General features: G+C 37.5%; 1 protein-coding gene across 1 annotated transcript; it reads left to right on the top strand.

Moving 5' to 3' along the window:
• The first annotated feature begins 396 nt into the window (after positions 1-396).
• Positions 397-10384, top strand: LOC127650614 (ras-related GTP-binding protein C-like). Its single transcript, XM_052136129.1, has 7 exons — positions 397-759; positions 1401-1604; positions 1947-2146; positions 4845-4959; positions 5601-5743; positions 5976-6124; positions 8846-10384. The coding sequence occupies exons 1-7, from the start codon at positions 574-576 to the stop codon at positions 9022-9024; spliced, it is 1176 nt and encodes a 391-aa protein (XP_051992089.1). The 5' UTR covers positions 397-573; the 3' UTR covers positions 9025-10384.
• Positions 10385-17178: the final 6794 nt, after the last annotated feature.

Here is a 17178-nt window from a genome sequence, read left to right as displayed (position 1 = left end):
TTTATTTATTTTCACGTCAGTCTACACTCCATACCCCATAATGACAAAGAAAAAAACTGATTTTTGATAACTTTGCAAATGTATTAAAAATATTAAATTAACATATTTTTAAAAGGCAGTAAAATATAATAATACATTAATACATCAATAAATATATTTTTTTTACATTGACAAATACAAAGACCTATTTAATTGAAAAATACATAGATATAACTATTTAAAACGGTTTATTTAATGACAATTTTTAAATTGCATTTGGAAAAACCATTTGCCAATTGAGTAAAATCCTTTGCCAAGACTGATCACGTCAGAGAATGCCCCGCCCATAGGCCGCTCACCTGAGAGACCTTTCTGCTCGCCTGCAGTCTCTCTCCACTGCGCTTGTCATATGATGAGCTTCCCGTTTGTTAGTGTTGATGCTTCAAGCTAACCGCTTCTCACTATGAAACCTCCTCATTTGCTTCCAAACTAAACCATTATACCACACCGACTCCGCCTCGATCACTTAAACAGAACCCACAGGATCTAAATAGACCGATTAGAGGCGTTTATAAGGTATAAATTAAGTCCATAATGTCGATTGAGTACGAGGAGCAGCTAGCCGGAAGCCTGGTGGACTCTTTCCCGAAAGATTTCGGCTACGGCGTGGAAAACATGGACATGATGCAGGAAAACCTAGAGAACTCTCCCTCTTCCGACAATAAACCCAGAATACTGCTCATGGGACTGAGGCGCAGTGGGAAATCTTCAATACAGAAGGTCAGGCTAATAAAGAAGCACCATGGGTGTAATGCAATACTAAGTAATTTATTTATTTTTCATTGAAAAAAGTAAAGTAAGGGAATACTCTTAATTTTTCAGCAAATTAATTACAGTTACTTCTGATGTAATTGTGTTAAATAAGGCTATATAACAATTATATATTACAATAGTGAATAAAAAAAAAAAATAACGTTAAATTTAGTAAAATAAATTATTTGACGCTGCACCTTTAAATTCTTTGGCCAGTTCATGAATAATTAATTTGATATTCTATGATTTATTTGAACGAATTAAAAGAACAGTTTCATGTCTATCGTTGTATTTTTCATCTGGTCGAGTTTGATCAGTGTTTTAGAAAGTAATTAATAATAAGTAATGCAATTAATTTTCAGACTGAGTAATTAGTATAGTAATCTAATTACATTGTAGAAGATGTAATTATGTAAATAGCATGGTATTTAAATGTGGAAATCAGTGTACCATGGTACAGTGAAGGTATCAGATTGTAATAACATGGTACTTTTACACATAATAGCATGGCACCACTTTGTCTAAAAAAACATGGTAGTATCATGGTACACTTTTGTACATGTTTGGTACTTATCAGTGCTTGTATACTCTGTTGTTTTAAATCTCAGGTGGTGTTTCATAAAATGTCTCCCAACGAGACTCTGTTCCTGGAGAGCACCAACAAGATCTACAAGGATGACATCTCCGGTAGTTCCTTCGTGAACTTTCACATATGGGACTTTCCGGGACAGGTGGACTTTTTCGACCCGACCTTCGATTACGAGATGATTTTCAGGGGCACCGGTGCTTTGATTTTCGTCATTGATGCTCAGGTGAACTGAAGAGAGCTAAATATTACGATTCTGAGAGTTTTGTATCTGTGGATGCGGCTTTGACAGCGTGTCAACATTTTGTGGAGATTTGTTTTAGTGCTCAAATGGCCCTTCATTAACATTCATTCATTTTGGGGTGAACGATAACCCTAATATTGTGTTCAGACCTCTCTCTTTCTCTCTTTAATTATTATTTCAAAGTACTTTGTTGACATGATTGTTTCAATATGCAATTTTGCCAGAGTATCAATACACACGTAAAATATGTATACAGTGCCAGTAAATGATGCTAAAATAATAAAAGTGGCTGATGTACAATAAAATCCAATCCTCTCTCTGTAGGATGACTATGTTGAGGCATTAGGGCGGCTTCATCTGACAGTGTCGCGGGCGTTCAGGGTGAATCCAGAGATCAATTTCGAGGTGTTCATACACAAGGTGGACGGTTTATCGGATGATCATAAGATAGAGACGCAGAGAGACATTCATCAGAGAGCTAATGATGATCTAACCGACGCCAGCTTGGAAAAGCTTCACCTTAGGTGAGTCATCCTGACGTACTGACCCTGAAATTAAATCTGTTTGCCTTGATACTGTGTAACAGAAAGAAAGCTTATGCAACAAGTCCCGACAAGTAATGCATTTGGGAATATGAAATCTAAGCAAGCTGTTCCGTGATTACACGCATATAACAGTGACATTTATTTAAGCTCTTCTCATAATATTAGATTCCCCTGATGGGTTTATTCCAGGGCAGATACAGGAATGAGCCTTTTATTGAACAAACAATGTGAAATCACAATTTAGCCCATAACCCCCTTAGGACACATCGCCATGGCTATTGAAGTTTAGTTTTTACTCACCTGCACTTTTTACGAAATGTAAGCGTAATGCAACTGATAAAGATATTAAGCATATAATAAAATAAATTAATTCCATATATTACATTTTAGTGCTGCTATTCCTAAGTACTATGTAAAAAAAATATGTTTTTGGTAGGTTTACGGTGCAGGGCTTTGCACAGGTTTTTTTACTTAACCTCTTAATAGATGCTACAAGAGCCTGTTTGTTAAATTCTCAGTACTTGCAGTGTGTCTGGGTAGCTCAGCGAGTATTGACGCTGACTACCACCCCAGGAGTCGTGAGATCGAATCCAGGGTGTGCTGAGTGACTCCAGCCAGGTCTCCTAAGCAACCAAATTGGCCCGGTTGCTAAGGAGGGTAGAGTCACATGGGGGTAACCTGCTTGTGGTTCTCGCTCTCAATGGGGCATGTGGTGTGTTGTGCGTGGATTCCGGAGAGTAGCATGAGCCTCCACATGCTGTGAATCTCCGCGGTGTCATGCACAACGAGTCACGTGATAAGATGCGCGGATGCGGAGGCAGCTGAGACTTGTCGTCCGCCACCCGGATTGAGGCGAGTAACCGCGCCACCACGAGAACCTACTAAGTAGTGGGAATTGGGCATTCCATATTGGGAGAAAAGGGGATAAAAAAATATAATACTTACAGTGTCTGTTGAAGTTAAAATGTTTCCTAATATATGATTGAGTGCCCCTTTAAATATTTAGATATTTTTACATTTTATTACAGTTACTACATTTTGTTACATGTTTGTTTATATACATAATTTGTATGATTTTCAAGTATTTACTAGAGGTTGCCCAATAGTGAATTTAGCAGATACAGATAACTATGGTGGTGGGAAAGTCCAATAAACGACTGAATTAGATGATGGTTTTTAAAATCGATTTATAGAATGTCAAAAATATTATTATTAGGGAGGGTGAAAAATATAGAGTCCAAAATGAAAAAAAGTCCCAGATGTGGTTTATTGTTCAACCAAAATCCCAATAATAACCAGAAAGTTTTGGTGCATAACACAGGACTTTTCGGCACAGATTAATCAGTAAAACCATCAAATCGGTCTACCTCTAGTATTTACATTGAGTTTACATTGATATGCATAACAAGGGCTAAAATGGTACTGTCTCTTTAAGATTACCGGCAGTTCCGCGAGCAGGTTCAGCGAGAGAGAAGTCCCACAGTTGTTTTATTTCATCCGTTCAATGTGTGATTAGAATTAATGTTTCTTTTTACTTCTCAATCGACAACTGACTCTGTAAACAACAGAATGGATATTAAAAGTGCGCAGATCTTATCTTTGGACACACACTACACGGACGGAAAGAGTCGAAGCTAACGTGCATAATGTGCACTGGCTTACATGTACAAAACTGTATTGTTCTCAAATTCAATTCTATGAGCTCGTGAGTTTTGCAACACTTTTTACCTTCCAGCAGACATGTTACACTGGTCTGTAGCCAAGCTGTAAAACAGAGAATGTTGTGAAAACATTTCCTGGAAAGGTTTAAGCAAAATCAGACGACGTCATTTAATGCAATGTAACTATATCAGATCATGTCCCAGGACCCACTATAGCCAAACAAGGGAAATGTCCTTAAGAGTGCACGCTCATGAGACACAACATGCTAAAGTAGTTCTTCGCCGCTACACAACTCAATCACTGCCGAGTGAAATCGGAACATTTACTAGCCAGTGGCTAATTACAGACATTGTTTGGTTGCATAGTGCAAAATTAGGTCCTATATGCAAAGAGATTTACTTGCAGTGTAGCTATCCCGTTTATTTCTTATTAAGAATTGTTTATAAACTACTTTTCACTGCCCAGTCAAACTTTGATAGCTAAAATGAAGATCTATCCTACATTATTTCCCACTGAATATTCAGGTTCACTCTGAAATACATAGCATTAAAATAGCACCGCTTAATGGAATATGAAAAATAAACAGTGTTTTCAAAACCGCTTTTCTCGTCTGCTGTTGTTCGAACCGTCCGATAGTCCCGCCCCCAACTCCACGGCACTGGTTGAGTGACATTGTTTAGGCGGGTCGCTGTAAACAAATGCTGAAATTTGATTGTGCCACAGAGACACAGCATTTACAGATTTCTACAACATTATGTCCTGAATGACTTACTAATAGTTGTCTTTGCATATTAAGCTGAGATAGAAGTATTTTAGCACTGATAAAGAGACATCAGCTTTAAATGCATTGTGACTGATATTAAAGACTGTGAATGCTATAGAATGTTACTTTGTATAATCCATACTTGAATTATATTCAACGTAGCTTGAACTGTTTCCACTCAGATGTATTTGGATGAGTATGTGTTATATGGATTTATGTTTAGGTTTATGATATTTCTGTGTTTGGTTTCAGTTTCTATCTCACCAGCATCTATGATCACTCTATATTTGAGGCCTTCAGTAAAGTGGTCCAAAAACTCATCCCTCAACTGCCCACACTAGAAAACCTCCTCAACATATTTATTTCTGTACGTATGCAGCTGCTTTTCCTCGTCATTACTTGTCTTGCAATCAAACACCATTAAGACTCCACCCAGCATGATTTATGGAATGCTGCTCTGCAAACCTAGATTACTTCCGGAATGCTTCCTGAATGGGTTTCTCGGATATTTCCGGATTTGTTCAGTCTAGTCAAGTCCTGTCAACTCACAATGCACATTTGGTAAATGTATTTGTTAGAGGTCGACTGATCGTGGATTTGACCAATGCCAATAACCAAGATGGTGGAAAAGGCCAATAACCGATTAATCGGCCGATAGTTTTTAAAATCGATTTATAAAATGTTTTGAAACAATTCTTAGTCTTTCATTACTGTGACGGACACTGACACAGAGGCTACAAGTGTCAAGTCATTTTTATTTGGATAGCGCCTTTCATAACACATCGTTTCAAAGCAGCTTTACAGAAAATCATGCATTAACAGAAAATGAACCAGTAATATCTAGAAAGAGTCCAAAAGCAAGCAAGCACAGAGCACACACATACAATATATTTTGTGTAATATATATTAACAAATTGAAGTAACAAAGTATACATTGAAGTAAGAATATTGTCAATTAATCGGTAAAACCGATATATCGGTCTACCTTTAGTGTTTATTGCCTTTTAGAATTCCGGGATTGAGAAAGCGTTCCTGTTTGACGTAGTGAGTAAGATCTACATCGCCACGGACAGCTCACCGGTGGACATGCAATCGTACGAGCTCTGCTGTGACATGATCGATGTCGTCATTGATGTCTCATGTATTTACGGGTGAGAAACTAAGAACATTTTATACACAAATGTCAAAATAACTGAAGACCTTGTGCTTTATTTGTCTTCAAAACACTGTCATGCACCATAAATATACTGTTAAAATAAATGATATCGCGTGCTTTCTCATTCTTACGGTGTTTTTATCAGGTTAATTAAGTGTTTCCTCCATTTGTCATCATACTCTAAGTTGAATGAATTTATGTTCTTATCTATTTGTTGGTGTTTTTAGCCTGAAAGACGAGAGCAACAGCAATGCCTACGATAAGGAGTCTCTGGCCATTATAAAGCTGAATAACTCCACAGTGCTTTACTTGAAGGAGGTCACCAAGTTCCTGGCGCTGGTCTGTATTCTAAGAGAAGAGAGCTTCGAGAGGAAAGGTGATGATGATGATGATGTTAAAGTCTCATAAAGGCCCTGTTTACAACTGGTATATAGATGTGTTGTGGACGAAACGATCACAAGTGGACAGGCGAAACATGTCTGGTTGTAATATGCGTCTCCTGACCACTTTTGTTTTTCAACTTTTTTCGGTTTCTGGAACACCCAGGCTGTATTTGGAGCGGTTTTTGCCGGCTTTGACCCACCCTCCCGGCCACAGCCAGTTTGACATGGGGCCTGGTTCTTTTCCTGGCACTTTTGATTTCGAGGGGAGGGTCTCTGATTTCATGAATGAATATATATATATGTACCATGGGGAATTGGCACTTATTTAAGGGAAAGTGTGGTTTGATCAGACAGTTATCACCTGCAAAGTTTAAAGCAGGGCTATTCAACTTCATCGGCAAGTGGGCCGGATGGAAATAATCTTCGAGGTATGCAGGCCAAGCCAGAATACTTTGTTATCGAAAGGCTGCTAGTGTTATAGTAGGCCTATAATATTTGTTCACTATATAAGTAAATGTTCTGTGTTTATAGCTTTCATTTTTTTATCATGAGAAACATTTTCCAGTTGGAATTTCTGAAAGAAATAAAACGAATAACATTGAGACAAAAGTGCTTTCAAAATGAGTCCATAACGGAGTAAATCAGATTCATACAAACACATTTTATTCAACAATAACAGTTAATTTTTTTTGTAGTTGCAATGATTTAAACTTTAGACTTTTCAAATCGAATATTTCCGGATTAATAAATAGAACTTTTCGGTTTCTCTGAACTCACACTTTTCAGTCAACCATGATTTTAGTTCTTCCAGTGCAAGTTTATATAGGAAAACAATTGAAAGACACAAAACGCATTTGGTGTGAACAGCCCCTAAGACAACAGATAATCTCATGAGGGCCGTTGCAAAATTTCAAGTGGCCTGGTCTTGCTTTGGCATATTGGTTGATGAACGGGTGAGTATGTGGCACAAACGCATTAGATCAAATGAGCGTTTACTCGAGGAGCCCAGTGTGGTCACATGGGTATTAGACCACCTCCGAATGTGTTTGAAGTAGACAAACCTCAAAACATCTTAGAGGAATATTCCAGTTTCAAGACAAGCTCAATCAGCATTTGAGGCATAATATTGATTACCACAAAAAAAATGATTTTGACTTGCCCCTCTTTTTCTTTCATTTACATTTATTTACATTTATGTATTTGGCAGATGCTTTTATCCAAAGTGACTTACAGTGCCCTTATTACAGGGACAATCCCCCCCGGAGCAACCTGGAGTTAAGTGCCTTGCTCAAGGACACAATGGTGGTGGCTGTGGGGATCAAACCAGCAACCTTCTGATTACCAGTTATGTGCTTACACCACCACCACTCCACCAAGCACTTTCATAAATGCTTAAATCTGCTACAGTGAGGCACTTATAACGGAAGTGAATCTAGGAAGTGATCACTTTTTCAAAAGTATAGCCACATAAATCACATACTAACCTTTTTTGTGTAAAGTTATAGCCAATTTTACAACTTCGTTGCCATGACGATGTATTGTCAATAAACCCTAAATCAACTGTATAAATGATGATTTAAAGAACTTTACAGCTCAAATAATACACAAGGTTTTACAGGATAATTATTTTAAGTGCTTCTAAAAAATTATTAGCTTCACATTTCTGCCTTTAAACCCTCCAAAATTTGGCCCCATTAACTTCCATTGTAAGTGCCTCACTGTAACCTCAATTTGTACTTTTTTAAAGAAAAGGAGGGATGAGTCGAAATCATTTGTTGTGGTAATCAACATAATGACACAAATGCTGTCAATTGAGCTTAACTTGTATTAATCCCGGAATATTCCTTTTAAGCATCGGATCACCCAAAAGCCAAAATGCATATTAATATCGGGTTAGACAGGGACTGGGAAGAGAAATCGGCCTGGGATTTTACATGGAAACTGGCCCAACTGTTGGGGGGGGTGGAGTCAAATGTTGTTGATCGGGGAGGTGTTCGCTGTCCGTTTCTGAATATCACGGCGCCGTTTTGTGGTCCAGTCTGCATAAAGTGGCGGCTCATTGTTGCTTATCGCGGCCCATCCAACACATTCGCGGCGAAACCACCGGCCCGCTCGGTTCTCCCGATGGACATTCCACCCCTGATCGGCCCAAAATTGCGTCTGCCCACCGGGAAAATGCACGGTATGCCAGATTACCAGTCCAGCCCTGATTGAGGCACTTCTAATTTTTTTCTTATAAAGCTCTAGTTGTGGGTTCCCAATCAAATAAAAAAAAATATATATATATATATATATATATATATATATATATATATATATATATGTGTGTGTGATTGTTTAAAAATTTAATTTGAGATTTTATATGATTTCTTGAAAATAAATGATTACAGCTGAATACACCGCTACTTATCAACGACTCAGGGGTTCGAAAAAGCAATTGGCATGAAAGCAATCCGGCCTAATTTGCGTAAGTGAGCCGCTACTGATAACCAATTTTATTACTTGACTGTTGCAAAATTATTATTTCCAAGTTAACAGTAAATTGCTTAAATTTTCACATTTTCTCATCTACATTGCTAAACCGCTTCTGCCAATAAAAAAATGGTACTACAGTTGATGACGCAAATGTACCACGATTCAGAGCCATATAACAAAATAGACATCGAGACATTAATTACGCATGAACCTCAACTGTTACTTTTTGTTTACCGCAGGTTTGATAGACTACAACTTCCATTGCTTTCGGAAGGCCATCCATGATGTATTCGAGGTAAGCAGCTCCTCCCAGAGGACAGGATTGGCGGTCCAGTCCAGCCCCCCTATTTGCAGCAGCAACGGTCTGAGCCGGCTCAAATCTGCAGCTCTGAACGGTGCACCCAGAAGTCTGGTTTAACCCAGGATACACGGACCTTAAAGAGCACAGGGCCTTCACACTAGTGCGCTGAGCGTGCACTGACCTACAGTTTTTCTCGAGCTATACCTGCTGTTCCAGGTGCACAGAGACACAACAGAAGACTCACACATAACTATGTTGCTGCTTTTTTATGGAACTATGATGTGTGTGTGTATGTGAATACTGTATCAGCTATTGTAAAGAGGAGAAATTGAAAACTAGTGCAATTTAGCCAACAAAGTGACACACAATGAAATGACTCAGAATGACCTTGCACCCTAAGCAAACAATCTAGTGAGCTGCCTACCTAGATGGCATTTTTGGCATCGTAATGTGCCTGTTATGTGTCTAGCTAGCTCACTACGTTTTGAGACGTTTGAGAGTAAATGTAAACCTAAACGGGTCACATTTATTTCAAAATCAAAAGAAGAAAATAAGAATGATTTTGCATAAAGGGTATTGAGTCAATTTTAAGCTATAAGGATTGTTTGCATTGTGGCATTATTTTCATGGCAGTTAAGACCCGTCCCACCCAGTTCTTTTTACTCTAATGGTGCCTTTTTTAGTTGTTTTTGTTTATAATTACCATTATTCTCAATGGTGAATTTTCATACAGAATTTCTTTACTGTTTTATAGGGGGAAAATCCTGTAAAACAACAACTGTTTATTTATTCAGCATAAATAATGGCAACATCATGGTAGTGAAACTTTAGGGAAATGTGCATAATTGTCATGAAAATAAATTTATAATACAAATAAAAATAATTCAGTCCTAAAAATTGTTTACACTTTAAGCAAAAAAATATTTTGATTTTTTTTCCTTTGATTTTTGGGGCTATATATATATATATATATTATTATTATTATTCTTTACAGGTTTCAAGAGAGTAATAGATCTGTTAACCCTGTTTCATGCAATGCTGTAGCAGAATACCCCGGGCCACTCTGTCTTTGGGATACCAGTTGTTAAAGCTGGCCTGATGTGTGAGTGTGTTATTTACTCATGGCCTGTATGAAAGTTTTAGAGGGAAATAAAGGGAGAAAAGACTAAAGACACACTTCTAATGAGTTTATGAAAGTCTGCATGTCTTTGTGAACTGCCTTAGAGAAAACTGAATCCCATATAGAGACTTTCTAGTTACAGAATGTAACTTTTGTTCTGACAAATGTCTTCTCAGTTTAATAATCTTGAAAAAACGTATCAGCCCAGATTATGCACTGTAATTTGCCATATAATTTTGATCTGCTATACTTGGATACATGCAGAATACAGAATAATGACACTGATTTGTTTGATAAACATGAGAGAAAGTTATTACAGTATGTTTCCAAATGTGAAGTCCCAGCGTCCAAAATAACTTCACGTGGTTCGTTGTATTCATATTTAAAAATTCCCCTTTCATGTTCGGATACATTGAGGGCTGTGTGTACAAGAGACAATATGTCACTGCAGAGTGTGATAGTGAGTGAGTGAGTGATTGATTGATTGAATGATTGAGTGATGGAGTAAGTGAGTTATTGATTGATTGAGTGAGTGAATGATTGATTGATTAAGTGAGTGATTGAGTGAGTGAGTGATTGATTGAGTGAATGATTGATTGATTAAGTGATTGAGTGAGTAAGTAAGTGAGTGATTGAGTAAGTGAGTGAATGATTAAGTGAGTGATTGAGTGAGTGAGTGATTAAGTGATTGAGTGAGTAAGTGATTGAGTGAGTGAGTGAATGATTGAGCGAGTGAGTGATTGATTAAGTGGTTGAGTGAGTGAATGATTGAGTAAGTAATTGAGTGAGTGAGTAAGTGATTGATTGAGTAAGTGAGGGATTGATTAAGTTAGTGAGTGATTGATTAAGTGATTGGGTGAGTGAATGATTGAGTAAGTAATTGATTGAGTGAGTAAGTGATTGTTTGAGTAAGTGAGGGATTGATTAAGTGAGGGATTGAGTAAGTGATTGAGTAAGTGAGGGATTGAGTAAGTGATTGATTAAGTGATTGTGTGAGTGATTGAGTGAGTGATTGAGTAAGTGATTGAGTGAGTGATTGATTGAGTGAGTAAGTGATTGAGTGAATTATTGAGTGAGTGAATGATTAAGTGATTGAGTGAGTGATTGAGTAAGTGATTGAGTGAGTGATTGATTGAGTAATTGAGTGATTGAGTGAGTGATTGATTGATTGAGTGAGTGATTGATTGAGTAAGTGATTGAGTGAGTGAATGATTGAGTAAGTGATTGAGTGAGTGATTGATTGAGTAATTGAGTGAGTGAATGCGTGAGTAAGTGATTGAGTGAGTGATTGATTGAGTAATTGAGTGAGTGAATGCGTGAGTAAGTGATTGAGTGAGTGATTGATTGAGTAAGTGATTGAGTGAATAAGTGATTGAGTGAGTGAGTAAGTGATTGTGTGAGGGGTTGAGTAAGTGATTGAGTGAGGGATTGAGTGAGTGATTGATTGAGTAAGTGAGGTATTGAGTGAGTAAGTGATTGATTAAGTGATTGTGTGTGGGGTTGAGTGATTGAGTGATTGAGTGAGTGATTAAGTGATTGAGTGAGTGAGTGATTGATTAAGTGATTGATTAAGTGATTGTGTGAGGGGTTGAGTGATTAAGTGATTGAGTGAGTGATTGAGTGAGTGAGTGATTTAGTGAGTGATTGAGTAAGTGAGTGAGTGAGTGAGTGAGTGATTAAGTGATTGAGTGAGTGAGTAAGTGATTGATTAAGTGATTGTGTGTGGGGTTGAGTGATTGAGTGAGTGAGTAAGTGATTGAGTGAGTGATTAAGTGAGTGATTGATTGAGTGAGTGATTGAGTGAGTAAGTGAGTGAGTGATTAAGTGATTGAGTGAGTAAGTGATTGATTAAGTGATTGTGTGTGGGGTTGAGTGATTAAGTGATTGAGTGAGTGAGTGAGTAAGTGATTGAGTGAGTGATTAAGTGAGTGATTGAGTGAGTAAGTGATTGAGTGAGTGATTAAGTGATTGAGTGAATTATTGAGTGAGTGAATTATTGAGTGAGTGAGTGATTGATTAAGTGGTTGAGTGAGTGAATGATTGAGTGAGTGATTGATTGAGTGAGTGATTGATTGAGTGAATTATTGAGTGAGTGAATTATTGAGTGAGTGAGTGATTGATTAAGTGGTTGAGTGAGTGAATGATTGAGTAAGTAATTGAGTGAGTGAGTAAGTGATTGATTGAGTAAGTGAGGGATTGATTAAGTGATTGGGTGAGTGAATGATTGAGTAATTGATTGAGTGAGTGAGTAAGTGATTGATTGAGTAAGTGAGGGATTGATTAAGTGAGGGATTGAGTGAGTAAGTGATTGAGTGAGTAAGTGAGGTATTTAGTGAGTGATTGAGTAAGTGAGTGAGTAAGTGATAGAGTGAATAAGTGATTGAGTGAGTGATTGAGTAAGTGATTGAGTGAATAAGTGATTGAGTGAATTATTGAGTGATTGAGTGAGTGATTGAGTAAGTGATTGAGTGAGTGATTGATTGAGTGATGAATGAGTGAGTGAATGAGTGAGTGATTGATTGAGTGAGTGAATGCGTGAGTAAGTGATTGAGTGAATAAGTGATTGAGTGAGTAAGTGATTGTGTGAGGGGTTGAGTAAGTGATTGAGTGAGGGATTGAGTGAGTGAGTGATTGAGTAAGTGAGGTATTGAGTGAGTAAGTGATTGAGTGAGTAAGTGATTGATTAAGTGATTGTGTGTGGGGTTGAGTGATTAAGTGATTGAGTGAGTGATTAAGTGATTGAGTGAGTGAGTGATTGATTAAGTGATTGTGTGAGGGGTTGAGTAAGTGATTAAGTGATTGAGTGAGTAAGTGATTGATTAAGTGATTGTGTGAGGGGTTGAGTGATTGAGTGAGTGATTGATTGAGTGAGTGATTGATTGAGTGATTGAGTAAGTGATTGTGTGAGGGGTTGAGTAAGTGATTGAGTGAGGGATTGAGTGAGTGATTGATTGAAGTGAGGTATTGAGTGAGTAAGTGATTGATTAAGTGATTGTGTGTGGGGTTGAGTGATTGAGTGAGTGAGTGATTGAGTGAGTGATTAAGTGATTGAGTGAGTGAGTGATTGATTAAGTGATTGATTAAGTGATTGTGTGAGGGGTTGAGTGAGTGATTGAGTGAGTGATTGATTGAGTGAGTGATTGATTGAGTGAGTGATTTAGTGAGTGATTGAGTAAGTGATTAAGTGAGTGAGTGATTAAGTGAGTGAGTGAGTAAGTGATTGAGTGAGTAAGTGATTGATTAAGTGATTGTGTGTGGGGTTGAGTGATTAAGTGATTGAGTGAGTGAGTGAGTAAGTGACTGAGTGAGTGATTAAGTGAGTGAGTGAGTAAGTGATTGAGTAATTGATTGAGTGAGTGAGTGAATGATTAAGTGAGTGATTGAGTGAGTGAGTGATTAAGTGATTGAGTGAGTAAGTGATTGAGTGAATTATTGAGTGAGTGAATTATTGAGTGAGTGAATTATTGAGTGAGTGAGTGATTGATTAAGTGGTTGAGTGAGTGAATGATTGAGTAAGTAATTGGAGTGAGTAAGTGATTGATTGAGTAAGTGAGTGAATGATTAAGTGAGTGATTGAGTGAGTGAGTGATTAAGTGATTGAGTGAGTAAGTGATTGAGTGAATTATTGAGTGAGTGAATTATTGAGTGAGTGAGTGATTGATTAAGTGGTTGAGTGAGTGAATGATTGAGTAAGTAATTGAGTGAGTGAGTAAGTGATTGATTGAGTAAGTGAGGGATTGATTAAGTGATTGGGTGAGTGAATGATTGAGTAATTGATTGAGTGAGTGAGTAAGTGATTGATTGAGTAAGTGAGGGATTGATTAAGTGAGGGATTGAGTGAGTAAGTGATTGAGTGATTAAGTGAGGTATTTAGTGAGTGATTGAGTAAGTGAGTGAGTAAGTGATAGAGTGAATAAGTGATTGAGTGAGTGATTGATTGAGTGAGTAAGTGATTGAGTGAATTATTGAGTGAGTGAATTATTGAGTGAGTGAGTGAGTGAGTGAGTGAATGATTAATTGATTGAGTGAGTGATTGAGTAAGTGATTGAGTGAGTGAATGATTGAGTGATTGAGTAAGTGATTGAGTGAGTGATTGATTGAGTAATTGAGTGAGTGAATGCGTGAGTAAGTGATTGAGTGAGTGATTGATTGAGTGAGTAAGTGATTGAGTGAATAAGTGATTGAGTGAGTGAGTAAGTGATTGTGTGAGGGTTGAGTAAGTGATTGAGTGAGTGATTGATTAAGTGAGGTATTGAGTGAGTAAGTGATTGAGTGAGTAAGTGATTGATTAAGTGATTGTGTGTGGGGTTGAGTGATTGGAGTGAGTGAGTGATTGATTAAGTGATTGTGTGAGGGGTTGAGTAAGTGATTAAGTGATTGAGTAAGTGATTGATTAAGTGATTGTGTGAGGGGTTGAGTGATTGATTGAGTGAGTGATTGATTGAGTGAGTGATTGATTGAGTGATTGAGTAAGTGATTAAGTGAGTGAGTGAGTAAGTGATTGAGTGAGTGAGTAAGTGATTGATTAAGTGATTGTGTGTGGGGTTGAGTGATTAAGTGATTGAGTGAGTGATTGAGTGAGTGAGTAAGTGATTGAGTGAGTGATTAAGTGAGTGAGTGAGTGAGTGATTGAGTGAGTGATTAAGTGAGTGATTGAGTGAGTGATTGAGTAAGTGATTGAGTGAGTGAGTGATTGATTAAGTGATTGATTAAGTGATTGTGTGAGGGGTTGAGTAAGTGATTGAGTGAGTGATTAAGTGATTGAATGAGTAAGTGATTGTGTGAGGGGTTGAGTGATTAAGTGATTGAGTGAGTGATTGATTGAGTGAGTGATTTAGTGAGTGATTGAGTAAGTGATTAAGTGATTGAGTGAGTGATTAAGTGAGTACGTGATTGATTGATTGAGTGAGTGAGTGATTGATTGAGTGAGTGATTAAGTGAGTGAGTGAGTAAGTGATTGAGTGAGTGATTAAGTGAGTACGTGATTGAGTGAGTGATTGATTGAGTGAGTGATTAAGTGAGTGAGTGAGTGAATACAGTGAGTGATTGATTGATTAAGTGAGTGAGTGAATAAGTGATTTAGTGAGTGATTGAATACAGTGAGTGAGTGATTGATTAAGTGAGTGAGTGAATAAGTGATTTAGTGAGTGATTGAATACAGTGAGTGAGTGAGTTTTCCTTTAGTTTTTCTAATAACGTGTCAAAGATGTTAATTTTGTGATTGAAATAAAAAGATTATTGTATCAAGAAAAATGAGTCTTATTTTTATTAATAACCACTGTTATTGAGTGTTTTTTCTCTGTTCTATGTCCTGTTTTTTTGTATGTCTATTTATATTCTTACCTTGTTTTCTATTCTGTGTCTCACTGTAATGTTCTGTGTGCACTTGCTTGTTTCTTCTATCAGAACATAATAATAATAATTTGAGTATGTGAGCACACATGGCATTACAGCACATTCTGATTCTGATTACATTTGAATGGACTGTTTAAGTTGTTGTTCTTGTCTCACCACTAGATATCGCTGCTTGTGAGTTTTTAAAGGAATATACTGTAGACCTTATTCACAGCAGCGTCATCTTTGATTTTTGATGGAAATGACAGTGAGGCTGTGAGGGATAGACTTAAAGTCTCTTCAATGGACTGTACTGTTATTTAAAGTGTTTCTTTTGTTGTTGTTGTTTTGTCGTTCCATGTACATAACATTGAAAACAATATATTTCCAAGAACATTCAGTAGATAAAAAAAAAATCAGATTGGATCTGGGACTGGAAGCTTTATACAGCTTTATACTGTACGTGCCATTGAAGAGATGGTAAGTATATCCCTCACAGATTCGTTTTCATTGATGTTAAAAATCAAAGATAGCACTACTGTGCATAAGGTCTATTCGGGGCAGTTAAAGGGGTAGTTCACCCAAAAATAAAAAATTCTCTCATCATCTACGCTGCTGCAGAACTCGAATATGTTTAGAAGAATTTCTCAGCTCTTTTGGGCCATTCAATGCAAGTGAATGGGTGCCAAAATTGTGGAGCTCCAAAAATCGCATACGTCAGCATAAAAGTAATCCACAAGACTCCAGTTGTTAAATCAATGCATTCAGAAGCGATATGATAGCTGTAGGTGAGAAACAGATCAATATTTAAAGGGTTAGTTCACCCTCAAGCCATCATTGTGATCACTGGCTTCCAGTAACGGCCGTCTGCACGTTCACGAGAGAGTCGAGTTTCGGCATATGACGTAAGCTTAGCTAAAGCTCCGGTGAGAAGTGATGAATGCGGAAGCACAGAGGATAGAGAAAGCCAGCGAACGTGCAGATGGCCGTTACCGGAAGCCAGTGATTATAGTTTCTAAAGTTATAAATATGGGTATTTTTCTTACAAAAATGCATTGTTTCTCATCAGAAGGCCTTTATTAACCCCCTTGGAGCCGTATGGATTACTTTTTAGATGGATGGATGCGCTTTTTTGGGCTTCAAAATCTAAGGTACCATTCACTCCCATTATAAAGCTTGGAAGAGTGGGATATTTTTAATATAACTCTGATTGTGTTCGGCTAAAAGACAAAAGTCATATACAACTAGGATGCTTGAGGGTGAGTAAATTATGGGATGATTTTCATTTTTGGGTGAACTAACCCTTTAAGTCCTTTTTTTTTTTTTTTACAATAAATTCTCATCTCTGCTCAGTCAATTTCCGCTTTAACTTTCTTCTTCTTGTGTTTTTGATTAACATCCTTCACACATATCGCCCCCTACTGGGCAGGGAGAAGAATTTCAAGCAAAAAAAAGACTTAAATATTGGTCTGTTTCTCACCCAAACCTATCATATTACTTTTGAAGATATGGATTAAAACACTGGAGTCTTTTATGACGCCTCTATGTGCTTTTTGTGTGTCAAAACACAGCAACAAGGCCTAACTGTCAAAGACGTCCGTGATGCAAATACGGATGCAAAAACGCGTTTGGTGTGAACGGCCCATAAAATGCAAGACGAAGCGTCAGCAGCATGTGTCTTGATAGTCGATACGCGTTTTAACTGTAGAAGTTATTTTAACTTGACACAGCGTCTAAAAACGCGGCGCTCGCGGGAAAAAAATAATAGCTAGGCGCGACGCACGTTCACATAGGAAGACGATCGCATTTAATTAGTG

This window comes from Xyrauchen texanus, chromosome 10, assembly GCF_025860055.1.
Source record: "Xyrauchen texanus isolate HMW12.3.18 chromosome 10, RBS_HiC_50CHRs, whole genome shotgun sequence".
NCBI classification, from domain to species: Eukaryota; Metazoa; Chordata; class Actinopteri; order Cypriniformes; family Catostomidae; genus Xyrauchen; species Xyrauchen texanus.
This window is presented reverse-complemented; position numbering and strand designations above follow the sequence as displayed.

Excerpts from the sequence above, each read along its gene's own strand:
- LOC127650614 (XM_052136129.1), top strand. The coding sequence starts at position 574 with ATGTCGATTGAGTACGAGGAGCAGCTAGCCGGAAGCCTGGTGGACTCT. Across the intron at positions 4,960-5,600 it reads TCCTCAACATATTTATTTCT|AATTCCGGGATTGAGAAAGC; the intron begins GTACGTATGCAG and ends ATTGCCTTTTAG. Across the intron at positions 6,125-8,845 it reads AGAGAGCTTCGAGAGGAAAG|GTTTGATAGACTACAACTTC; the intron begins GTGATGATGATG and ends TGTTTACCGCAG.